The 24,627-nt window shown below is 49.0% G+C and overlaps 11 protein-coding genes and 1 non-coding gene across 12 annotated transcripts; 9 read left to right on the forward strand and 3 right to left on the reverse strand.

Moving 5' to 3' along the window:
* Positions 1–363: 363 nt before the first annotated feature.
* On the forward strand, positions 364–3,713 carry I302_102538 (uncharacterized protein; the record flags this gene model as incomplete). Its single annotated transcript, XM_065869511.1, has 12 exons — positions 364–799; positions 852–1,283; positions 1,341–1,356; positions 1,406–1,757; positions 1,809–2,081; positions 2,128–2,169; positions 2,226–2,278; positions 2,325–2,362; positions 2,589–2,650; positions 2,704–2,891; positions 3,005–3,112; positions 3,164–3,713. The coding sequence occupies 12 exons, from the start codon at positions 364–366 to the stop codon at positions 3,711–3,713; spliced, it is 2,550 nt and encodes an 849-aa protein (XP_065725583.1).
* A 532-nt stretch (positions 3,714–4,245) lies between these two features.
* I302_102539 (uncharacterized protein) lies at positions 4,246–5,373 on the forward strand (the record flags this gene model as incomplete). Its single annotated transcript, XM_019187907.1, has 5 exons — positions 4,246–4,311; positions 4,455–4,641; positions 4,693–4,789; positions 4,847–5,204; positions 5,263–5,373. 5 exons carry the CDS (start codon positions 4,246–4,248, stop codon positions 5,371–5,373), a joined length of 819 nt encoding a protein of 272 aa, XP_019050785.1.
* A 488-nt stretch (positions 5,374–5,861) lies between these two features.
* On the forward strand, positions 5,862–9,218 carry I302_102540 (uncharacterized protein; the record flags this gene model as incomplete). The annotated part of the gene is made up of 8 exons (XM_065869512.1): positions 5,862–5,892; positions 6,059–6,234; positions 6,276–7,388; positions 7,439–7,542; positions 7,663–8,073; positions 8,117–8,356; positions 8,403–8,643; positions 8,700–9,218. The coding sequence occupies 8 exons, from the start codon at positions 5,862–5,864 to the stop codon at positions 9,216–9,218; spliced, it is 2,835 nt and encodes a 944-aa protein (XP_065725584.1).
* An 82-nt stretch (positions 9,219–9,300) lies between these two features.
* On the reverse strand, positions 9,301–10,461 carry I302_102541 (uncharacterized protein; the record flags this gene model as incomplete). Its single annotated transcript, XM_019187909.2, has 7 exons — positions 9,301–9,346; positions 9,401–9,489; positions 9,547–9,577; positions 9,643–9,985; positions 10,053–10,253; positions 10,329–10,362; positions 10,420–10,461. The coding sequence occupies 7 exons, from the start codon at positions 10,459–10,461 to the stop codon at positions 9,301–9,303; spliced, it is 786 nt and encodes a 261-aa protein (XP_019050787.2).
* A 479-nt stretch (positions 10,462–10,940) lies between these two features.
* I302_102542 (uncharacterized protein) lies at positions 10,941–12,072 on the forward strand (the record flags this gene model as incomplete). Its single annotated transcript, XM_019187910.1, has 7 exons — positions 10,941–11,066; positions 11,127–11,166; positions 11,229–11,301; positions 11,362–11,438; positions 11,515–11,626; positions 11,749–11,909; positions 12,014–12,072. The coding sequence occupies 7 exons, from the start codon at positions 10,941–10,943 to the stop codon at positions 12,070–12,072; spliced, it is 648 nt and encodes a 215-aa protein (XP_019050788.1).
* Positions 12,073–12,445: 373 nt separating this feature from the next.
* On the forward strand, positions 12,446–12,560 carry I302_102543. The gene has a single exon (XR_002022006.2). It is a non-coding gene; the product is annotated as a 5S ribosomal RNA (ribosomal RNA).
* Positions 12,561–12,716: 156 nt separating this feature from the next.
* I302_102544 (uncharacterized protein) lies at positions 12,717–14,676 on the reverse strand (the record flags this gene model as incomplete). The annotated part of the gene is made up of 7 exons (XM_019187911.1): positions 12,717–13,113; positions 13,171–13,394; positions 13,463–13,628; positions 13,688–13,948; positions 14,002–14,085; positions 14,155–14,360; positions 14,428–14,676. The coding sequence occupies 7 exons, from the start codon at positions 14,674–14,676 to the stop codon at positions 12,717–12,719; spliced, it is 1,587 nt and encodes a 528-aa protein (XP_019050789.1).
* Positions 14,677–15,902: 1,226 nt separating this feature from the next.
* Positions 15,903–17,800, forward strand: I302_102545 (uncharacterized protein; the record flags this gene model as incomplete). The annotated part of the gene is made up of 3 exons (XM_065869513.1): positions 15,903–16,704; positions 16,783–17,620; positions 17,689–17,800. The coding sequence occupies 3 exons, from the start codon at positions 15,903–15,905 to the stop codon at positions 17,798–17,800; spliced, it is 1,752 nt and encodes a 583-aa protein (XP_065725585.1).
* A 319-nt stretch (positions 17,801–18,119) lies between these two features.
* I302_102546 (uncharacterized protein) lies at positions 18,120–18,467 on the forward strand (the record flags this gene model as incomplete). The annotated part of the gene is made up of 1 exon (XM_065869514.1): positions 18,120–18,467. One exon carries the CDS (start codon positions 18,120–18,122, stop codon positions 18,465–18,467), a length of 348 nt encoding a protein of 115 aa, XP_065725586.1.
* Positions 18,468–18,800: 333 nt separating this feature from the next.
* On the forward strand, positions 18,801–19,974 carry I302_102547 (uncharacterized protein; the record flags this gene model as incomplete). The annotated part of the gene is made up of 3 exons (XM_065869515.1): positions 18,801–19,353; positions 19,505–19,732; positions 19,802–19,974. 3 exons carry the CDS (start codon positions 18,801–18,803, stop codon positions 19,972–19,974), a joined length of 954 nt encoding a protein of 317 aa, XP_065725587.1.
* Positions 19,975–20,279: 305 nt separating this feature from the next.
* Positions 20,280–22,585, reverse strand: I302_102548 (uncharacterized protein; the record flags this gene model as incomplete). Its single annotated transcript, XM_019187913.1, has 4 exons — positions 20,280–20,848; positions 20,907–21,129; positions 21,183–22,370; positions 22,475–22,585. The coding sequence occupies 4 exons, from the start codon at positions 22,583–22,585 to the stop codon at positions 20,280–20,282; spliced, it is 2,091 nt and encodes a 696-aa protein (XP_019050791.1).
* A 667-nt stretch (positions 22,586–23,252) lies between these two features.
* I302_102549 (uncharacterized protein) lies at positions 23,253–24,579 on the forward strand (the record flags this gene model as incomplete). Its single annotated transcript, XM_019187914.1, has 6 exons — positions 23,253–23,300; positions 23,364–23,394; positions 23,459–23,644; positions 23,750–24,099; positions 24,167–24,181; positions 24,253–24,579. The coding sequence occupies 6 exons, from the start codon at positions 23,253–23,255 to the stop codon at positions 24,577–24,579; spliced, it is 957 nt and encodes a 318-aa protein (XP_019050792.1).
* Positions 24,580–24,627: the final 48 nt, after the last annotated feature.

Here is a 24,627-nt window from a genome sequence, read left to right on the forward strand (position 1 = left end):
GTTGATCACTAGATTAATCGAGGTCAAGTGAATGGTATCCCCCCCTCTCTCCTTTAGCAATTTGATCGAAGAAAGATATAACTCAAACACAAACAATCATAACATCCTCAACCTGAACCTGCATTGACCTCCTTTCATTCGCCTTTCCCCTCAATATATCGCATCCCTATAATTCACTCGACTTGCCCCTTTCATATGCTATCCTATACGATCGAGATCTATTCGTACTCAATGGCCATAACCGAGGACACAGCATCTACCCAGATCTCGACACCATCAGCTTCAGTCTCCATCACAACTTGAACCACATCATAAGATCGATATCTTTTCAACGCTATTAGAGTGAAAAGCTCGTTGCCAACCATGGCCCCACCTAGCACTAGCGACGCTGGACCACATCCATCCGCTTCTCACGCTGATTCCAACTCATCCGACGCACCTAAACCAAAACAAAGAAAGCTAAATCGTACTTTACCTCAGCTCAAGCGGAACGCAGCTTGTATACCATGTCGAAGGAGGAGGATCAAATGTGATGCAGGGAAACCACATTGCTCGTCATGCGTCAGAAGTTATCATTTCTTGGCTAGAACACAACCGGACGAAGAGAGGGATGCTAGAGGTGTTCAATGTTTTTACGAGGACGACGCTGAAGATGTGGACGAGGATCAACATGCAGCGCAGAACACCGCTTTGCCAGGTAGTTCAAGCCCTTCCACGTTGCCTAGAGGAACGAAGAGGAAAGATAGCTCTGTTGATGAGGATCCGAGAGATGTGATCAGGAAGTTGGAGGAGAAAGTTGGTGAGTACTCTCTTGAGCGGTTTCTCAAACATCTCTAACACCTTGTTTCCAGCCGAGCTCCAACAAGCACTAGCTTCTACAAGCATGTCTGGCAACCCACCCAACTCATCATCGACGATCATACCCGATCAGAGTCAACATCGACCATATGTACCACCTCAACGACCTGTCGAGACCAGCTCATGGACAGGTCCCTCGCCGAATCAATTTCCTGCCGATTTTTTGAGTGCACCGTACAATCCTCCTGGAATGGCCGGAGGTGTGCCAAGTACAGCGGCCATTCCCCCCTTCAATGATCCATTCTCTGCCCCTCTTGACCTCTCTCAAGATAGTACAGGAAGTATAGCACCTCAGCCTTCCGGTCCTCCTAGAAGATCAACCCAACCAACCTCCGCGGATGATATCGATGCCGAAGCAGGAAGGTTCAGTGGTCCCTTCTTGGAGCTTCTCTTCCCTGGATGGCCCGCTAAGCTGCCCACGCCGTGTGAGTCAGCTTACATACTTGCGACGGTATTATGCTGACACAAGCTCATAAACGCAGCTATGCTCGACCATCTGTAAGTTCAGCTCAACATTTCATCATCAACAAGCTAACATCCCCCACAGCGTTGAGACCTTTTTCAACATGGTGCCATCCGTACCTCGAGTCCTCCATCGCCAGTCTTTTATGACTAGACTGGCTCTACCCCCGACACATGCGGAATTCCCTCATGTCGCTCTGCTACATGCCATCTGTGCCACAGCGGCTCGCTACACTGCTGCCGTAAAATGTCGACCTGTTGCGGAAGCCGTCGAGAAAACCAATCAAGACGCGAAGCGGGCCAATGGAAAGGGATTGCCTTACGATGATCCCGCGGATGAGACCTGCTTCTCCGAGCGAAACGCGAGGTATGCGATGAATGCATTAAGGTTTGAGCACGTTAGCGGAAGGGGTCTCCTTGACATGCTACAGGCCATGGTGGGTAAATACTTATCGACGGTGTGATTTCGAGCTAACCCTGGGAGACAGATCATCATGGGACATTGGGGTCAATCCAGCGCAAAATGGATAGAAGGATGGATCATCATCGGAGGAGGAGGCAGACTTGCTATCTGTCTTGGATTGCTCGATCACCAGCCAGACGATTTCGGTATGCCCGCTTTGAGACAATCTATTTTAGGACCGCCAAGAACCGACGCGGAGCGAGAAGAACGACGAGCGGTCATGTATTATATCATGTACTACGATTGCATCTCGGCAGCTTCGTCAGGGTGGCCCAATACACTTCCGACTGAGGAATTGGTAAGTCCGCGTGAGACCAAAACGTCCAAGGCTGACTGTGATGTAGACGGCGAGAATGCCCTGCCATAGGAATGATTTTGCGAAATTGGTAAATCCGTCTCCTCGTCAACTGTCAGATCCTGTGTATTCTGACGACATCTCTAGGATAACATTCCCGCGAATCCACAGGGGTACCATTCCCCGGATCTCTACACATAGTAAGCCAATAATAACCCCAATAGTATAACGCTGATACCTTTTCAGTCACCCCGTCGCAGACGGTTTCAACATGATGTTGAAAGGTAGGTCAAAGTCGATCGTTCTGATAGCTAACAAGCTGCAGGTATTATTCTTCTATCGCGAGCGTGTCGCTTCATCCGGAAATGTCGAAGTATGGAACCAGCCGATCGTCTGCTTGCCAGGCAAACTCCAGAGTTCAAACAAATAGATTCTGACATCGCCGCGTTCAAGTGAGTCCAGACGTGTCATTGCATGGCTAACTATTCCACAGTTTGCATTTCCCTCCAGCCCTGAGAGATCCAGTGCAATACCTTCAAGGGCACGCCAAAGGGGTCGATGCGGATCTGATTGTGAGTTATGCATAGTCTGGTTCTTCCAAACTCAACTGCTGACCCCTTCATAGGCCGCACATCTCATACCCCGTATCGCCAGCATCTTCCTCCACGAGCCATTCGCCGATGTCAGCGATCCTTCTTGCACCTCTGCAACAAGGATTCTTATGGAAGCGAGGGCTGTGCTCAACATCGTCTATTTGGTCGTGAGCAGCAACGCGGATATATCATACATGGTGATGCCGATATGTTCTTGTGAGTGAAACGTGTTTTCATTTCAATGGTTGACATCGCTGATCCAAATCTGCGTAGTGTGAGTTTATGCTACTGCCGCAAACAAATGGTCCATCTCTAAAAAATGACCCCTTATAGCTACTTCTTCACCGCCGCTCGAACACTGCTCTTGTTCTACCAACGGGCGCTTGAAACCGGTGATCGTACTGCCGCCTACTCGTACCGCAATGAGATCGCGGTATTCAAGTGAGTCTGCTAAATTTCCGTCAGCAGCTGCAGCTGACACGTAGGCTTTAGAATCGCCTTCCAAGCTCTATCCAGCAGATTTGCGATGGGCGCCCGACATCTGATCATGCTCGAAATGGTCTCATCCCATATCGAAGAGGAGACTTTGGGTCACCCCCTGCCCGAACCAAGCATTGTCCCGAGGTTACCTGCTCAACCACCTGCATGGCACGTTGCCGCCCCCAGCATGAGACGAAGCTATGATCCATCCGGTTTCCCAAACGAGGAGGATTCGAACGAAGGCGTATCGATGGAGCATGCGGTAACGATCAACAATCTGGATCAGACGGCGCCACAACGAGATTTAGGATTGGACAATAATAGCAGGAGGGTGAACGACGGTATCATTCAGTCGAGGAATTATGTGAGCTCGCCTAGAGGTAGTCACACGACGAGTGGGAGTGGAGGATCGACGGGCCAAAGTCCTGGTGGTCCCATAGTCTACGTGAATTGGCAAACGGTAGCCAGTCATTCCACTCAGGGTCATTTGCCGCCTGAACTGCAAGATCCGAGTATGAGGACGCAGGCTCAGCTGCACGACCCTAACTATTCGTCGTTATAGGTGATGGGTGATAGTCGGTTTCAAGAGTAATGCAGTAGTAGGAAGCTTTTTTTCTTATGAACCATATGTGGCTTGTACACTTGAAACCCAATTCTTGTCGTTCTCTATGCTGTCTGTACTCATCACAAACTAACGTGATCTGGTGACCTCACCACATCGTTTCCCAATGATTGGTAATCTAATCAATGCTGAGAATTACCCAAAGTGGCAATTTGTGACCCCGGTCAAAGTTCGGACCTCGGCCATGAAAGTAGGAGGAGGATGTGTTGATGATGATAGTCATAGAAACAGTATTGATCGTTCTGTGAAGGATCCCACTGATGACAAAGAACAGGGTCCGAGTGACGATGACTAATGAACAGAGCGCTGATGACATGAGGCCGATGACATGAGCAAGGTTAATAAAACAAAGGTATAAATAGCTGGGTTCTGATATTTTGGAATGGGCCTTTGTTTGTAAATTACAACACAATCCTCAGCCAACTCACACGCCAAAGCGTGATATAATACCTTGAGCAAACTGATAGTCAACATGTCCACCAAACAAACCATCTTAGTCATCGGTGCTACCGGTAAACAAGGCTCAGCTGTGGTCAAGGTATGTTGACATCTCTCTCTCCTGCAGCGGACCCTTCCTCCCCTCTCGCTACGGTCCTCATTTCTCTCTCGGTGTCACTCTCGGCAGCTCCCTTGATCATTAGTCCGACTCCTGCTTACCATCCCACTGACATCTCACCATAGGCCCTGGACAAATCCAAATTCAAAATCCTTGCCGCTACTAGAGACGCCTCAAGCGAGAAAGCCAGAGCTCTAGGTGTGGACTTCGTCGAGGGATCACTTGACAGTCCCGATACTCTGTTCAAGGAGCCCATCCATGGTGTATTCGTCGCTCTGGGTGAGCCTGATGCCGAAGAGCAGTTGAAGCAAGGTTAGTTCAACCAAGATCCGACCGCATCGCTCCCTCGCTGACTCGTCTCAGGTCTTGCCATTGCCGACGCCGCCGCCAAACACGGTGTAAAGCACTTTGTATACTCCGGAAGCGATCGATGCGGACTCAAGCCTACTGGTATTCGATTGTAGGTACCTCTAACTCTGATCAGTACCCCCCGGCTTACGCGACTCACCTGTTACAGCTTCGACATCAAGGAAGAGATCGAAGCTCACATCAAGACCAAGCCCTTCCAATGGACCATCCTTGGCCCTGTAGGATTCTATGAGAACTTCTACTGGCCCCTCTATCTCGATCAAGTCTCCACCACATGGAAACACGCTGCCCACCCTACGTACAAGCTCATCGCTGTCGAAGATATCGGCAAGATCGCTGCCGAGGCGTTTGCTAAACCAGAGCAACTCGCCGGGAAACAGCTTAACATCGCAGGAGAGGAACTGACCCCAGACGAGATCATCGAAATATGGAGGGAGGTCACCGGTCAAACTTTACAGGCGCAGGAGACACCCGTCTTCCCGCCCATGTTCGCTCCGGCTTTCAAGGTGAGTACGAATGTTCTACCTATCAAGTCAGCGCGGGAAGCTTACATTGTTTCCATAGTTCTTCGACGATAACCAGTTCGCAGCCGATGTTGCGGAGACTAGAAGACTCTTCCCTTTCATGACTGATCTCAAATCCTGGTTGGAGAAAACCCCTTTTGCTAAGAAGTAGGATCCGTCTTATGTGTAGTGTTTCCTGTAGCCGCACTGTCATGGAATCTCCTACATGGCTATCTACTGTACAAATCTTAACGGTGTCATTTATGCATGCGTCCTCCTGCTTTCTCGATAGCAAAGTTGAGTGGGGATGATCGGTCACGTGATCGCCACGTTACAGTCGTACCACTGACGTCGGCACGGTTATTAAACCATCCACCCGTTACACTACGTTGATGTTGAACCTATTCTATCTTCACCTCGCTGGTATACTATACTCCTATATCTCTATCTATCATATCACATACGAGCAGCATCATCGACAACTCTTCACCCCATCGATCCCACGTTTGCGTCTCTTGAAGGTCGACAGAGCTGAGCTTGGCCATTTCGTATTCTCCAACCCTCATTGTCGCTTTCCCACCCGCATCATTCGCCCCAAAGGTGGCCACCCCCAATCTCTTGGCCTTATGAGGTGAAACAATATATGGAGCTTCATCAAATATGCAGTATTTGTCGAAAGCGTACAACTACTGTGAGTCAACCAATACACAATCATAGCTGATGAATTGCAGACTCCGGCATCAACCCGGCTACACTGTCCGGCGCAATCGATGTCATCGTCGTTCGTCATGTCGACTCGGAGGGAACTGTAACCCTCTCCTCCTCTCCTTTTCATGTACGCTTCGGTAAACTGCAAGTGCTACGAGCAGCAGAGAAGACTGTCACCATCCGATTACCGAACAACCTTCCAGCACCGCATGTAGCTCCATTCGTGATGAAGGTTGGAGAAACAGGAGAAGCGTTCTTTGTTGTAGAAACGGATGAACAGGTGCCGGCGGATCTGTTGACCAGTCCGGTGGTTATGCCCACGAACGTGAGTTTAGCTGCGAGAAGCTTCAAAGCTGACATTGCTAGACGGATCTCCCATCATCTCATGTCCCCAACGAAGAAGCAGATACATCGGCGGATCAGCATCACTCGCTCACACAAGAACCTTTCGGAGAGACGGAGAAGCAGGTACCTCATGAATCGCCACTAGCAGAGGTCGACTTTCTGGATCTCAACGCGACCACAACACCGGATGCCGCTCCGAAGGAATCGACGAGCAAACGTGCCGCAATAGTCAACTCAGCCTCGTCTCTACTCCCATCCATCCCATTCATCTCATCCCCGTCAAACAGCCGATCCGGCTCTCCACCTAAAGATTACCATCCCCAGGAGCCGCCCAACGACGAAGCCAAAGCAAAGGAAGCCAACGAGCCTGTCATCTCCACGACTGACCAGCAGCCGAATCCTTTGGTCACTGGGGATGGAGAATCAACTAAGATGCCAGACAGAGATCATAGATTATCGAGTCATGAAGCTTTAGTTGCCGGGGAGAACGCTTCCGCCGCGGAGGACATCTTACCAAAAGTCAAGCCGGGTCAGGGAGAAGGTCCAGCTGTCTTGTACGGAAGAGACGTGGTGTTAGATATGGCTGGTTATCATAGTGCGAAAGGTGAAAATCCAAATTCTCCACCGCCAGAGGACAGCGATCCCCAGACTGAACTCTTCATTCAAGATCTCCTCTCGGCAGTACAACCACCGGATGTATCCCGACCTGCACTCCCGCCATCACGGGTGACAGATTCGGAAATACCTGCTGGCGATCCTGATGACACCCCGATACCTTCACCACCTGCTGAGTTAGCCTCTGAGCCAGATCTCGCCGCCGCCTTGGCCAACGTTCACATCTCGCCTCAATCCATTTCGAGAAGATTTGATAGAGGACAGTCCGAGCCCCCGCAAGATCACGATCATGATGTTTCCAGATCACCTACCAGAGTAGCCATGGATATGCAGTGGGATTGGAGCAGAAGACATGCGGCTGAAATGGGTAGAACGAGGTCGGGATCACCAGCAGGGGCTCCCCCATCAGGTCTGATAGGGAAGTTGAAGAATGTAGAGGAGAACCCTTACATGTTCGTGCTAGACGTGCATGATAGGTCACATCGGTTTGAGCTGTCTCTGAGTGACGGTTTATCGGAAGTGAGTGTTAGCCTTTTTGTCTAGGAGAGACCCGCTGACTGTTTTTCCAGGACGACGACGCCGAGTTTAAGCGTAATAGAATCACATTCCAGAAGTTCATTGAAGATCCTAGTGTGGTCGATGATCCTCGTCTGATGGTAAAATACAACTCGATGTAAGTCGATCTACTAAGTGAACCTCGCTGACAGAGAAGATATCGCACATGGTCAACCGACTATCGACTGCTCTACGCTCTTTCCATGTATCGGCGTACCCTCCTCCCTCCCCCCTCCAGCCCGACCTTACCTTCTCTCTCCGATGCCGGGCTCCCCAATCAGCCGCCAAATAGACCGTCCTCAGGATATGGGTGGTCTCGATGGTGGCGGAGAGGACAAAGCAGTTCTTCGGCAAGTGTTGCCCCACCCACGAGGTCAAATACCACTCCTAGTGAAGGTCCTCCAGCTTCACCACCAGCCGAACAACCCGTGCCCGAACCCGCTGAGACACCTGAAGGGAAACAATATGCTAAAACGCTGCGTCTTTCATCCGACCAACTGAAATCTCTGCATCTCAAACCTGGTCCGAATACCATCCAATTCTCCGTCACCTCGTCATATTCAGGTCTTGCGACTTGCACATCTCGTATATTCTTGTGGGAGGAGGCAGACCAGGTGGTGATCTCTGATATTGACGGGACGATTACAAAGTGAGTGACTGCATGGTCAGCGATTAACTGATCCTATCGCTAGGTCCGACGCACTGGGACATGTCTTCGCTGCGATCGGTCGAGATTGGACCCATCTTGGCATTGCCAAGCTGTACACGGATATCGGCAACAATGGATATAAAATGCTGTATCTAACCTCTCGAGCGATTGGTCAAGCGGATGCGACGAGACAGTACCTCAAGACGATTATCCAGGGTGATTACCGGCTACCTGAAGGGCCGGTGATCATGAGTCCAGATCGATTGATGGCGAGTCTGCATCGGTGAGTCGACCGCTACCTATGATGACGTCCCGCTGACTCCGCTCAGCGAGGTGATCATGCGGAAGCCTGAACTCTTCAAGATGGCTTGTTTGAGAGATATCCAACGTTTATTCGGTGCACAAGCCAAAGAGGCGTTTTTCGCCGGTTTCGGGAATCGAATAACGGATGCGATGAGTTATCGAAGTGTGGGTATACCCGCTGCCAAGATCTATACGATCGATTCGACCGGTGTGGTCAAGACAGAACTGCTATCAGCCGCAGGTCATAAAGGCAGTTATATCCAATTGGTAAGTCAATCACACGAGGGACATCCGCTGACATGCAGAATGACCTGGTCAACGAGGTATTCCCTCCTGTCAGCACCAAGTTTAAACCCGAATACACCGACTTCAACTACTGGCGAGACTCTATCCCTGATATCCCCATTCCTGACTTGACGCCTCCCTCACCAGCTCTTTCAGCTCGTTCGGACACGTCAGGTCGACTAAGCGTATTGGGCAAAATCACCGGTATAGCACGTCGAAGCTCGAAACAACCTTTATTACCCACCAGCGAACCATCATCCAGACCTTCTAGTCCGCTATTCGCACCGTCCATGACACCCGACGAACTCAGTGAGCAGGAGATAGACGATGATGATAGGAAATCCCAGATCAGCATGCCCGGATCATTCGATGACGAGGAGGAACAGATCAACAGCGGTATGGGCGATTCATTCTTTGATGATCGGACGGTCAGACACCATGATGATATAGAAGCTCAGAATCAGAATCAAGGTGAAGGTGATTCGTTTGACGACGATGATGCGAATTTCGATGATGATATCTTGGCTGCGGGGGAGATGCAGCATGTTCCGTTTTAGATGAATTAGATTTTTCTCACTGGAGGTTTTCTCTTTATCATATGTATACATTCTACGGGGATTTATGGGCATAATGCATCTTCTATGACATGGGATCTGGGATTGGGTCTGGGCCGATTGTCGAGTTGCTGGTGGTGTGGTATCAGCCGAGAACAATCGTTTGGTGGTAAAGTACAACTCACGAGAAGAAGAGTACTTTTATGGCCAGGGCCATTCCTCCGTGTAGTGCTATTACTGCGATGATGAGCAGTCGGGTCATCTTGTTATCGGCCTAACGAACACAGGAGAGTCAGTGGTGGTGACAAATGATGAGAGACATAGGACTTACCGAAGCAAGTACAGGATAGATATTTTGAACTCTAAGCACCAGACCAGTAATATCAGTAAATCTGCCATAACGAGCGTTGAGACAGGTATCACTCACAGGAAATAACCCGAGCTCGCCGCTCCGCCAAATACCAGCACCCATCTGAGTATCCCAACGGGGATCAAACAAAGTAGACTGATAGGGATGTAGACTCCCATGGCGTATCCGTATAGCCCCAACGCCTCAGCCACGCCCCATTCACCTACGCCTAGCCATTTCGTCGCTCCCCACACCAACGCTGGTAGACCCAATCCGTAGAAGTAGATCACCGAAACTGCTGTGGAGAGTAGAGGAAGGTTCGAGCTGGCGTGGGATGAGGCTAGGTATTGCGTGATAGAGGATATGAGGGTGGATGTTATGTAGAGGACCAGGATGAGGGTCGTCAATGTCCAGAATGGACCTAAACGCGATAGTGATCAATCAAGGTCAGCGACTGATGCAGTGTATTCAGGATCATGATCACCCACCATAAAGATCTATCTGACCGTCACAGTTCTCAGCTATGAAACCCGGTCGAGGTATCATGGCCATGCCGACTCGCTTGAGGACGGTATTGGTGTCGACATCGAAATACGTTTGATAGTATGCCAAGTTGAATGGACTGTAGGGTACGTCAGGTGGGGAAGGGGATGTTGCTCGAGGTGCATGTGAGTCGGTGGGTAGGAATGCTACGTGTGTTGTTCAGCTTCACTCGGATCAAGTGCAAGGGCAGGGGCTGGTAAGGAGCTGAAGTATAGACCCACTCTTGAACTCTAGACCGTTCCCTTGGTCGTTGATCTGTGAATCAACGATGAGCTCTATCTGCTGAAGATCACGGTCTTTATGACAGCTCACCTCATCATCCACATCTACTACGGCGTACCCTCCTTGTGACATTTGGTCGTGTTTCTGACTTGAATTGTCGATTGAGTAAGGTAGATAGATGATGTTTGTGTTGTTATATGCTGTTATACTGGAGTTGTTCACCGTCATACACATCACCTCCACGCTCCGCTCTCGCGACTTGCAGGTTGTCACGTGCTCGCATGCCTTTCCAAACCAGAGAGAGAGTTTTGCGTGTGCCTAACTTCTTTCATCCCTTTGGTATTCGTAGCGAGTGACACGGTGTGTGTATATATATCATGTGTATGGTGGTAACGTTACTCGTATAGCTTAATCTGATGTCAAGATTGATTTCAGCTGCCCCTCATTCCAACGCTAGCATCATTCATCTACAATCTACGATCTACAAACAGCAACAATCTAGACACGTAACACCTCATCATCCTTCAGCGTATCCCAAGATCAACTTCCTCCAAACGACTTAGACCAATCACCCAAATCATTAATCGCCAAGTCCTCAACCTACTCATACCATGTCAGGTCCTCAAACACCCTCCACGGCCGGAGACTTCTCCTCAGCCAGCACGCCGTTGAAGAAGTTCAAGCTGGTGTTTCTGGGTGAGCAGTCAGTGGGGAAGACAAGTTTGATCACGAGATTTGTAAGTTAGCGTAACATCGTGTATTAGCGACACTATGGTTGATTGACGTGATTTTCGTAGATGTACGACACCTTCGATAACACGTATCAAGCCACCATAGGTCAGTGCATCGCATGAGACGTTCATCCAAATCAACTGCTGAATCCGAGTCCATGAATTTAGGTATTGACTTTCTATCGAAGACGATGTACTTGGAGGACAGAACAGTTAGATTACAATTATGGGATACGGCTGGGTGAGCTCTACACATCCCGCATCGCAAGCCCAACACTCATCAATGCATTCTACACTACAGGCAAGAACGGTTCAGATCACTCATCCCTTCGTATATCCGAGATTCATCTGTAGCTGTGATAGTGTATGATATCACGAGTGAGTTATCCGGACTCAACGTTCACTCAACAATCAAATACTCTTGAAGCTGATGCTTGTCATTTTCGCAACACAGATCGAACGTCTTTCCTCAACACGACTAAATGGGTAGACGACGTGAGGAACGAAAGAGGGCAAGATGTCATCATCGTCTTGGTGGGGAACAAGACGGATTTGAACGATAAGCGGTGAGTAGGTTATATGCTCCTTGTTAATAATCCCTTTCCTCTCCTACGTTCTCTTCAATATGATCGCATATCTTTTCTGCTATGATCGAAGCAAGCGCTAATCTCATTTATTGCACTCACAGTCAAGTAACACCAGAGGAGTTAGATAAACGAGCCAAGGAATTAGGTGTGATGTCTATCGAAACTTCCGCCAAAGCAGGATACAACGTCAAGACGCTGTTCAAGAAGATCGCAATGGCCTTGCCCGGTGGAAGTGCGGAAGTGAAGGAGACGGCCAATACGAGTGAGTAATCGACCTTTTCTACGATCCTTACGGAATGCAGAAAAACATGTTTCAATCATGATATTTCTTCGCGGTACTGATACTTCTGCTATGTCCATACATAGAAATCGACGTATCTGCTCCGACACAGGAAGTGCCCCAGGCATCAGGTTGTCAATGTTAGGGCTTTCAAGTTGTATCAGTAATCATTCAGTTTATTCGCGCGCGTATATACCTTCCGACGGGCCCAGTACCGGATCAAGAAGTACTAGATTTTTTATGGCAAAGCTTGATATCATCAGATTTCTGATCAAAGTCTTGATCATCTATATTTGGACATAGGTGACATGCTTTCTTAGAGTGCCGAGTAAAATGTGAATCCAGTTTAGGTCTTACATCTCCCTATATATGTACAAACATCACGATTATGCTATGAAGTGGATTTCCTACGAATGGTGAAGAACGAACCACCCGTGTGCTGGTGGTAGTGGCATGTTCTCGCCAACTCGCCCTTCTGCTCGCTTCTCTGATGCCATACAAGATCCCAAGCTTCCATCTACGGTCATCGAATTCACAAAATACCGCATCCCGTTAGCTCTGCGCAGTCAAGTTGAATGTCGCTCGGTCAGTACCAAGGTCGGGGACGACTTGGGAATCCCGAGTACTGTAGTTGGATCACTCTTTTTGGACCGTATCAAGCTTAACAAGCACGGCTGTGTGATGTGACTGGTAATTCATGATCATTTGCATCTTCGATAACACACATATCCATCACCTCTGTACAGTATATCCTGACCATACCATGTATGCAACAACGAAAGCTACGACCTAGTAGACATACTCGAAATGAGGGTTCTCCTTATCCGTCAAATCGGCAAAAGCAGTTTGGTTCAAATCGTGAACCTGCTCCTGCTCCTGATCCCCCTGAGACTGTCTAGCAGCCTCCAACGCCAACCTCTTCTTCCTGTTCTCATACATAAACGCAAATCTAAAAGCGAAGAACAACAAGAATTCCAAAATGTTACAAACCAGGATCGCACCGATTCCCAACTTGTATTTGGGTGCTTGTTCAGATTTGAAGAAGAAGGGTCCGACGATGTTGCCTACGCAGGCTCCGAACCAGATCATAGCTGATACGAGCATTTTCTTGGACTGACCACCGGTGTTGGAGGTGATGAGGGATAGGGAGAGGACGAATGAACATTGGTATGATCCCGTAAGGTAACTACGTGGTACCATCAGCATTATTGAAAATCAAGTGAATAATATCGCATAAACTCACAAGCAGATCAATCGACCGACATAAGCATTGTTGGGAGCAAGCAAGAAGCCCAGAGCACCTGAGATGGTAGGTAACATGAATAATGCACAGACCAACGTTCGACTGTTTTTGGGTAATCTGTCGTTGATCAGTGCACCTGCACCGATCCAGATGACCACGAAGACTCCTTGGGGAATACCTAGTAGTGCAGTGTGAAGGGTATCGAAGCCGAGCCCTTGGATTACCTATATAGTTACACCAGAAGGTCAGCCTCCTCATTCGTGTAAGACAGTGCAAGCAGATCTGGACTCACCAAAGTAGAGAAATTACTGATACCTCCGTTGGGGATATTACCGATGAACCCAAGGAAACAGAACATGTAGGTCTTGTAATCTATGAAAGCTTCTCTGACCTGGGACCACTTGATCTTTCGGTTCTCGATACCAGTTTGGTTCTTCCTCATTCTGGCGATCATAAGTCTAACAACAAATTTGCAGGAATCAGCTTTGAGATTTGAATCCTGACGATGAGCACTTACAATTTCTCATCATGTGTGAATCCCTTGAATGTAGCTGGTGAGTTTGGCAAGTAAAGTAGCAGGCAGATCGCCCAGGCTGAACATGCTGCTCCAACAATCAAGAACTCGTATCTCCAGGATGCGAGAGCGCCCTTGATATTTCCTATACCGTATCCTATCAATCCACCTCCAGCCACACCGATACCGTTGAAGGCGTACCAGCAGGAGATTCGTGAAGGTTGTTCGGCTCGGGTGTAGTACATCGATGTGATCAACATGAAGCTGTAGAGTTTAGTTAGTCAATCAGGACATGAGCGATAAAGTGACAAACTCACGCAGGATCGGCAATAGCCTCAGCTGCTCCTGAGATGACTCTCAGAGCAGCAATAGCAGCAAAGTTCTTCGAAGCAGCTTGAGCCCTGTGTGAGGTAGAGCAAATCAGCCTCGACTCCAAGATGATATCATTAAGGTATAAAGTATATGCTCACATCAAGAAAACACCCCAGAAGAAGATGTTCGCTCCGAGATAGTACGCAGGAGGTGATCTCTGCATGATCAGATTCGACGGGATAGCCCAGGCCAACCACCCAAAATAGAAGATCGAGGATAACCAAGAGTAATCTTCTTTACCCAGATGCAAGTCTTTCTTGATACCGAAGATCGCAGCGTAGGATAGGGTCGTCTTGTCGACGTACTACGGTATCGTCAAAAGCTATGCATTAGCTGATGAAGTGTTAAACGCATGATAGGACTCAACTTACATAGAAGAAGTAACAGATACCTAACAATGGGATAATCCTCCTGTCAAGTTTTCGTTTGAGCCTCTTCTCGTCGTCCGGGTTGATGTGCGAGTCATCGGGGTATCTTTGGATCGCTTCATGGTAGATATCTGCGTGTTGGGAAGGAAGCTTGATACCAGGTTTGATAGGTTCTTCGATCGCTCCGGCCTCTTCAAGTTGGATAGTCTCTGCTTTTTCAGCTTGTAGTTTGAATTGATCGTTTGTACTCATCTTGATCGACTAGACCTCTATGACCGAAATGACCTGTGCAGGTTTTGTCAAGTGATACCGAAAGAGGGGATGTAAGAGCTTGGTCATATCATATATATATGTATGTCCTAACGCATTCACATGCTCTATTCGATACTTTTTTAATGAGCGTTCAACCGTCCCGGGCCGAACATCAAATGAAGGGTGAGAGAATTAGGTGATTATTAATAACATACCAAGAGTCTTGGTAAGATCCAAGGTGCAGCACGCATGAGGGGGAAAGATGAGATCAAATCCCCAAAGCCCCATTTCATCTACCCTGACAACGTCTGCCATCTCCTGGTTCTCTGCGTCCGGGGCAATGATTATCCCCTGGGATGGCCCTATGGAGAGGGAGTGATCCAAAAGAAAGCTTCATCCGACAGAGGTGGGGAAGAAAGTTTGAGCTAATCTTGGAGGCACCGGACCGATCAAGCGAGGTGCTTTTGTGAACTTGTAGCATCATTTATCCAGGGAAACTAACACGGTTCAAGGCGGCAAAGTGGACTTCTTACGCCCGAAGTCCGAAGTCAGAAACACCAATGCCGACGGGGTGAAATTAACACGTGAACAATTGGGACCGGCTGCAAGAATCATCTTGTTGAGATTTTGGCTTGGAATTGCATGTACATGTAATGTAACAACAGGGGTGAATATATAAATGAGAATGAGTAAATAAGAGATAGTTTCAGTCAGTCGTGATGGCAAAGGGAACCCGAGAGATGGAAGACCTCACGTCAGACATCATCATATACTAGCACCTGACTCGTCGGTCATCTCCGGGTCTCATCTCATCTCCCACTCAAACACAACCGTGCACCTCTCTCTGCTGATTGTTCTTGTATCATCAGTCTGATTTATATCCATGGGATGTTACCGCAGCACAGTACAGTAGTAAGTATCGTTATTTATGGGAGGACATGCGAACAGTATAAAGCAGTTATATGCTAGTATCATATATGCTAGTATATTGTATGCCTTTGCTCCAAGGGGATATACTAACAGGTCCTTTAGGCAAACAGTGTGTCCACTGACCGCTTTCGTTGAATGATCATCTACCGACACACTAACACACCTACCATCGAGTCCCATTATCAACAAAACAAGTCCTCACTCTCTCAGAGCATCACCTCTCATCCATTGTCAACAACTTCGACCTCTCACTGCCTTTAGCATTTGTAACCCATCATCCTCACTCACCTCTCATCATGACATACAGAGACAGCTTCATCTCCACAGCCAGCACCGACACCTACCCATCCACCATGTCCAGCTTATCCCACTCTGCTCTAGGTCTGACAGACGCCCCTCTTCGTCCCCGACTTCGATCCACTCTCGCAAACTCAACCTCATCATCATCTGTCCCAGGTACACCTGTACGAACCAAAGCCTTTCGGCCCCAACTTCGTCAACCACCTTCTCGCAGCTCGCTACATCAAGAAGCGACTACCAATGCAGCTCGACGGGTGGTACATCAACAGTCAAACGAGGTTTTACGCACAATCCCGCCCAAATCTTCTCAGTCAGACCTGAGTAGCAATGGTCCTCCACCTACGTCAAGACCTGTCTCAAGGAATGGAACAGCTCCTGACCCTCAGAATACACCAGAGAGGCCAGCTACGACACCTGCCAAACCCACATCACGTTCCACCCCTACCACTCAGCTCGCTCGGCCCTCTCAACCCCAAAGAGCCGAGACCACTCAACCTACTCTCACCCGTGCAACACAACGACCCCCTGTTCAAAGAAAGCCCGTCCCTGTACCGGCTTTTCCAGCTAGGACGGAATCTTCTCTCGCAGAAGAATGGGAAGCAGAACTGATCAAGGATACTCGCCAGCTCAACATCCGACCTGCGCCTACACCTGCTAGACAGGGTCCATCGGGCAAAGAGAGGGAAGAGCAGAGGCTTAAGGATATGGAATGGGAGAGATCGGGTATGTGGGATACAACCCGAGATCCAGCTAGAGAAGCTGAAGATAGGGCTAGGAGGGATTTCGGCAGAGATGTTGGTAAGTTTAGATCAGCTTTGCATTCCCCTCACCGGCTCATCATCCTCCCCATAATGAGCTAACAAGACCCGCCTGCAGCATATCCACCTGCAACACCTCGAGTACCTGTCCGAGCTGCACCATCCGGCGTCACCTCCGTCCACATCGGCATAAGACCACGACTTCATCCAACAAGAGCGTCCGACTCGATGGTCCGTAATCAACCTGATCCTTCTATCCCTGTTCCCCTCTTTTCACCCGCATCTGCATCACCCGACCTTCCAGATGATTTCTCCAGAAGCAGCCACAACCCTCGCTACGATCCTGCGCTCGCTGAAAAGGCCAAGAAGGAATACGAAGATTGGAAAGCTAGAAAAGCGGAAAGAGAGGGTGGTATTGCCGACGAAGGTGAGAACCACGGAACGAGAGATTGGGTGCCGAAATCCAGAGAGGTGGCTAGACCTGGTAATGTGGAAGGTATCGCCCATTCGGATGCGTACGAAGATACCCACCACCGAATGAGTGTTCAGGATCAGATGATACTGCATCAACAAATGCAAGCAATGCAACAGCAGGCTATGCAGATGCAAATGGCCGAGGCTGCTCCGCCAGTCGAGAAGCAGCAAACACCAATGCCAAAACAACCTGCCAAAGCTCCGATTCAAGCTCAAGTCCAGACGCCAGAAGTAGCTCAACCTGCTCAAAATGCAGAAGATATGAATTTGGCACAAGATCAGATTCAAGCTCATGATTGGGGATACCCCTATCTATATGGAATGGGATGGGACCCTACGGGGATGGGAGCGGGTCAGATGCAAGGTATGGAGGGGTATTATCCTGAACAAGGTTATTGGGATCCGTTGTACTGGTGGGGAATGGGAGGGATGATGAGTGATCCACAACAACTCGCTATGGCCCAAGGTCAAGGTGCCAACGAGTGAGTATTGTTCGATTGACTGCCCTTGCTACACACGACTAAATCCTCTTTGTTATTCCCTTCAACAGTGGCAAGAAAGTTCAATTCGTCGACCCGAATCCAGACGCCACTCAAGAAGGTTTATCGAACCAGGCAGCCTCGACCCCCATCACACCTGAAGATCCATATGCGGAGTTGTAAGTGCCATTTTCAACTTTCCACCCACTCATCCCTTTGAGGTCCCTTTGAGCTACCCGAGTTGTCCCCTTTGTTGGAAGGATACCCCTTTCATTCTTTCCTTCATCCCCTTTTATTATCTGAGCTATCCCAAGTCGGCCATCTCTTCAACTCCTCCAAGGGATAGGTGCTGGATGATCTTCCAAGGCGAAAATCATTGATATACATGCCACTTTGAATGGAGTATCATGGTTGATCATCCCTATTCCCTTATATTTTTTCTATATCTCTACACAACTCGTGATATTGTTCATTGCCTTTCTTTCCATATAACTTTCCTGAGATGTTCGGCACCACTCCACCACTCCATCCCTCTACTTTACAAGCTATCTCTGGCAACCATTACGGTATGGCGTACGAACAGCCTATGCCTCAAGCTCAAACTTCTCCTTATGGAGGTGTTGGTTTTGGTCTGGGAGGTAGTGGCGGAATGATGAGTCCTGGTTCTGGAGGCGGCCAGGCTTTCCCTTCGATGCGTAGTATGGGGATGAACATGGGCATGGGTGTAATGCCCGGTATTGGTGCAATGGGGGGTATGCCTGGTATGGGAGCGATGGGAATGGGTGGGATGAGTGGGATGGGAGGTATGGGAATGGGTGGCATGGCTGGTTTTCCCAACGGGTTGGTGTGACTCGTCCTTTCCATTTTGTTTCTTTAGGCGAGGTGATAAAGGGATGATCGGTCTGGACTCCCCTTCTATACCTACGGTCCAGTTCCGCCCGTGGGGCGACTATCCATGATATGGCCCGTTTCATCCTCTCCCTTTGGCCCCGTGACTCATGATAATTGTCTCTTCCACTTCATAAAGGAAGGAACTAATATAACTCGTGTGATAATATCATATATGGGCTCCACTTCCCATGCCTCTTCGCCTTCCCATGCCCCTTCATTGCCTTCAAGTATTTAAACGTATACAAAGCTGACTCCTGGACTTCAACCACTTTCCAAACCCAACCCGCAACTCATGTCATCCATCTTCCCCCAACGACCCACTGCACACTACCGACGTGTCTCCTCCACTGAAAATCCTCATCGACAACTCAACGGCAAAACCTCCTCCTCTCCAACACGACAACCACGTAATTCTGATTCTCCCTCCCGCCAACCCAAATCGCCACTCTCACCATTCCATTCGCACTCCCATCATGCCCCGTCGATCGCACCTCGCTCACGATCCCATACCACCCCTTTACCTGTCACCTCGCCTGTCCCGCCATCACCCCTGACTCGACCTCCCATCACCCCCAGGGCCTACAGTATGATGTACAATAACCCCTATCAATGGGGTGGCGCTCAAGGTGGCAACGGAATGATGCCTGGTGGGTATAATCCTTACATGATGATGGGTGGTGGGAGTCAAGCTGGCTCCACGATGAATGGTCCCACCGCTGGAGGTAGTGCCGCTGGTACCATTTCCGCTCGAGGTGGTGCTCCCTCAGAAGGGGGGATGCAGGCGTTCGACTCGTCCAAGATGAAGCAGGGTAGAATGGGGCACTATGGCTATCTTGAAGGTCGAGGTGAGCATTTGTCTTGATTCAACCGAACCGGCGGGGCTTGAATCAACCTCGGAAGACCGAGATCGCACCCATCGTCACTGACTCGGACGATTCTCCCTTCCTTTGTTCGCGACGTTGTAGCATAGCTAACTTTCCTTTCTTTCCATACTAGAACTCGCAGGACCACCCGTGGGGTTCTTACCTGCTGGGGTCCAGCCTGAGCAATACGATTCCCCAGCTGCACCGTCGAATAATCAGATCTCCCCCTCGCACAGAGCAGCGAGTACAGCCGGTCAATCGTATTATACTGCACCTCCTTCACAGGGTGGTGGTGGGTCTGTCAATGGGTCGATGGCATGGGGCGATTCGGGTAATACCCCTAGAGCAAGGTATGATGGGTGTGAGTTTGATACCTCCTCCGTTTAACTTTACTTGTTAGGGTGTGACTGATGAGGATTGATGGTGGTAGCATCCACAGCTGCGGGATACGTCCAAGCTGATTTGGATACGCCTTACCCCCGAACCAACGGTGGAGGAGCATCCTCAGCATTCACGAGGTACGGTCCTGATGGGTCGATCGTTAACGGTATAGACGGTAGGATGGGGATAAACCATCGAAGATTAAGAGAAGGGAGGGTTTAGGCGTCAAGTCAAGTCATTTCCATTTCTCTTACATTTACCGCTGAATTTTGAATTTCTCTCTGTATTTTGTGCATTCAAGCTCGTAGTATCTCGGATTCAGGTGACTTTGAAAAGGTCAGTATACTATTTGTGTAACGCTTCGATACTTTTTTCATATATCCATGCGGTTCGGTGGTTTCTGCGATATTACAATGTATATGCATAATGTTTATTGTACATGACTAGGTTGCTTGAAAATTGGGGATTGACGTTGATGTTGTAATGTAAAAGGCAGATCGTCGCTTGTCGTATAATGTCGTTCATCATCACCTTCTAGGACTAGGCGTCCAAGTCATCCTCTTCTCTGCCTTCCCGCCCCAACCAGATCTACTTTCCATGACTGCCCCTCTATTCTTCCCTCCCGTCGACATCCCCCCTGAGCCAGAAGAGACCATCGGACTTCTCCCTACACTTCGTTCCAACAACTTCCTACCCGCTGGTGTCAGACCTTCAGCCTGTCTTCTTGGCGTAGCAGAGGGGGGTAACATCCTCCCTACCCCTGGGGTGTGTTCTCCTCTCACGGATCTTTGAGTCCTATCTGCCGCTGCGCGTAGAGTAGATCTGGCATGTTGGGGAGTGAATGATTTGGCTCGTTCAGAGATGGATCGACTGGCTTTATCGGCCAATTTCCTTCCTATCTCATCTCGGCGCTTGGTCTCGGGCAATTTGAATGATCTGCTTGAATCTAATGGATCATCATTTCCATCTAATGCTCTTGGTGTCGAGAGGAGTGTACCCCACGTGAGGAGGGATGGGAGGTCCTGAGGCGAGGGGGAGGGATCGTTAGGTAGGAGGGGATAGTTGTTGATTATTGGCATGGAAGGTTCTCGGTGGTCTATCACAGATGTATCAGTATTCTCATACCACCGATGACAGGAGAGGGATGAACCTACATGGAGTACCTTTTACCGCCGCATCGACCCAACTTCTAGCTGGACTACTTCCCCTTCTACTACTGCCTTCTCCTCTGTTGGGTCTCACTTCCTCTTCGTCGGGTAAACGCGTGTTCGCGTGAGAGATCGTAGGTGGGTTAGCGATTGTTTGAGCGTTTGTAGGTCGAGGTTTGGGGTATGGATTGGAGTTGGAATCGGCAGGAAACATTAGGTTGTTACGTGTCTATCGGGACATGTCAGCTCTCTCGTCATTCTGAAATCTATCACTGAGCTCACTTTATAACCCCACTGATCGGCACCACTACCCGCCAAAGATATGGTGTTATCCTCCTCACCCATCACGGCCGTTTCTACTCTCAACCTCATGGCTTTTTCCTCGTCGCCCCTTCCTCTTCCTTCGCTTGCACCAGATGTACCTTCCCGGTAGGGTACGATCTGTCCATCTTCTGTTGAGATTAGCGCTGTACCTGGTAGACCAGCTTCCGTCAATGCTTGGGTGAGAGGGTGTTTGGGTGGTAAGGGTATTTCCGCCAAATTGGACTGAGGTGCGGAAGGAGTATCACCAGCTTTGATGAGTGCTGAAGATGTCGATGCAGACGCATGAGGTACCAGGGCACTATTCTCTTCTGATACGGTCGCCTCACATGCGGTGTCGTTTGCGGATGACGCTTCTTTGCCGCTTGTAATAAGCTTGACATCTTTCCAAGCTTCCCCCTCATTCCTATCTCGTCCACCTTCCGCCAAACCGCCAATCAACCTCGTTCCTTCCCCGTTGACCCTCCAATTCCCACTGGTAGCAACATCCAGAATCATCTTCCTCTTCTCCTCACCCTCTATTCTCCTCTGATTAGCTTTCTTCTCAGCTTCCCATGCCCACCCCCATCTCTCTTCCCTTCTCCGCTTGTTCTCCTCATCTACAATCTGCACGAATGACGCATTATCTTCTGACGTATAGTTCCTCTGAAAAGCATCCAACGATAAATCATCTCGTATCATCCTCTGCCTTTGTCTTTTCGCTGGTCTGTTTGAGGGTCCAGCTTCATTGGACCCGGAGGCAAAACCAGTACCGTCCAACTCGTCGTAGTCTTCATATCCTCTTCGGTTCGTTTCACCGCCCATGGGAGTTTCCCACCCTCTCGCTCCGACAGGTGTTCTCGTAGGTCTAGCTCGCCCCCCAGGTAACGAGATGTAAGGTGTACCAGTCATAGCATATTCCGTCATCCTCGTCCGACGTACATGCTCAGCATCAATATCATCTAAACTCCTTCGTCCACCTACTGGCGTACTTTTACTACTATCCTTTTCCTGAGCTAGGTGGGCCAGCTTCCTGATAGAGGATGATAAGAGTTCTGGATCATTTTCAGTGAGCGCAATGAGGTAGTCGTTCGTCGCGTGTAGATGGGGGAGGTTGGGGAAGAAATCACGGGTGATGATGTGTGAGAGGGCGTCGGTATATGTATCTTCCTATTTGATGAGGAGTAGTTAGCATTGATGAGGTATAAGAGATAAGAGATAAGGAGTGATCGTCATGCCTTATTTCGCGATATAGTAGGAAGAAAGGAGCTTACATCTAGGACATGTTGTTGATATAATGATTTCTGACCTTTTTGAGGACCGGAGATAAGCTTTGGTGCGGGGCCTGTACGAGGGATGAGGGCGTTGCTTGGTTCTCCGGACATGGCGGAACGTTGAAACGATAGGCCAAAGACCACGATAGATGATGTGATCAAGATACTGTATTGTATGTTTAAATGAGAACGAACAGGTGAAGTGATGAATGGATTCGAGGTGAGTTGGGTGGCAACATTGATGACCCACGCTTAAACGGGTGGCTCAGTTAGATTGCAACGGTGATGCCACATACATACCCCATCAAAAGCAGGTCAGTCACGCGAGCATCCCATATGATTGATATGATATGATGCGATGCAGTAGCAGTACCATCTCATGCACAACGATAGTGATATCCGCGATGCTCGGAAGTGATGATTGTGGATACCATCATTAACTGGAATGTCGGATGGATGAGATATGGCAAATGCAGATTGATCGTCACTGTATTTGGTTACCATAGGTTTCGGCTGTCCCCGATGATGGTGATGATGAAACTCATTCAATTAAAATGTCATCAATTGCCCCATCTCGATACGACATGGTATCGCCTGACGCTTTGTTTTTATAATCAACATTTAATTTCCATTCGACTCGATATTCTTATCTACCTGATCTACCCTGTGCATAACCCCTTATCGCCCACGAGCACCTTCGATCTGCTGTGCATATTGTATCTTTTACCTATATCTTCCATTCATTTCTTGAGTATTCCAATTACAACGTGTTCCTATAATGACCAAACGGACCATCCGCGTCGCCCTCTTAATCAACGATACACCCGTGAGCTCGTTGAGGACTTTGCATTAGTTACAAAACTTAGCTGACAAGAGATCGTCTGCTTAGGTACCTGCTGTGATAGATGAGGATGGGACCTGTAGGTTACATGGTTGTCATTGTTAGGATGATTGACCCTGACGGCTGTGATATTTTAATCGCAGACTACGATATATACAAGCGATGGCTTCTACAATCACTGTCCACATACCCTGATATCACCATAGCGAAGAACACCGAGCTTGTGATCGATGGGTATGATGTGGTGGATAAACGAGAGTACCCACCTGATGAGAGGTTGTTGGCTGGTGCTAAGGATGGGTATGATGCGATTATACTGACTGGATCCAGTGGGTGTATATCCCTTCCTCTCTTTCACTGTCAAAATACTGTAGCATCTTCCGGGACTATACAAGATACTATGAAAGGGGTCCACTAACACTCGTTTCCGGTAGAACACACCGCCCATGACTCCTCCAACCCTTTCATTCCACCCCTAATCTCCTTCATCCGTCGTCTGACTTCATCTTCCGAGCACGGCCATCTCAAATTCATAGGTATCTGCTTCGGACACCAGATCATATCCCTAGCATTGGGTGGGGAGTGCGCGAGCGGACAGAATGGATGGGAGATAGGTGTGTATGGTTGTACATTAACGGAAGAGGGCAAGAGGTGGTGGACTTGGCATGGCGAGGGCGAGAAGAAGGTCAATGGGGGTTGTGGATATAGTAAAGATGGGAAGAGGGTGAATGGAAGTCTGGATGGGGATGTTAGGGTTGATGGTCAGGGCGGGGATGAGAAGGTGGTGAGCATACTCTCCGTTGAAGTGGAGTATCAAATGCTGATGGACGAGACATATTCGGATGGGATAGTACCTGGAACAGATGGTATGCATTCTTACTTCCCCATAAGAATTGTGATAAGATGAATGGGGGAAAGGCTGATCCTCATCCCACAGCACCGAGACCACGTCCCAACCGTCCCACCCTCATGCCACCTCCTACTCTCCACACCCAAATACCCTGTCCACTCCTTCGTCCGCTATCACCCCTCCTCCTCACAATACGAACCCATCGCGCAGATACTGACCGTCCAGGGTCATCCGGAATTCACACCTTCCATCGTATCGCACATCATCGATGCTAGAGCCACCACCGGGGTGTTCAATCAGGAAGTCACCAAGGAAGCCAGAAGGAGAGCAGGTGGGAAAGGATATGGGGGCGAGGGGTTTGGGAGGATCGGTTGGAGCGTTTGGAGGGTTTTGTTGCAGGATGTGCCTGCTTAGTTTCAGAGGGATTAGGAAGATTAGGAAGGAGCCCTAGGTTGGTCTTGT

The sequence above is a fragment of the Kwoniella bestiolae genome, chromosome 1 (genome assembly GCF_000512585.2).
Source record: "Kwoniella bestiolae CBS 10118 chromosome 1, complete sequence".
Classification (NCBI taxonomy): domain Eukaryota; kingdom Fungi; phylum Basidiomycota; class Tremellomycetes; order Tremellales; family Cryptococcaceae; genus Kwoniella; species Kwoniella bestiolae.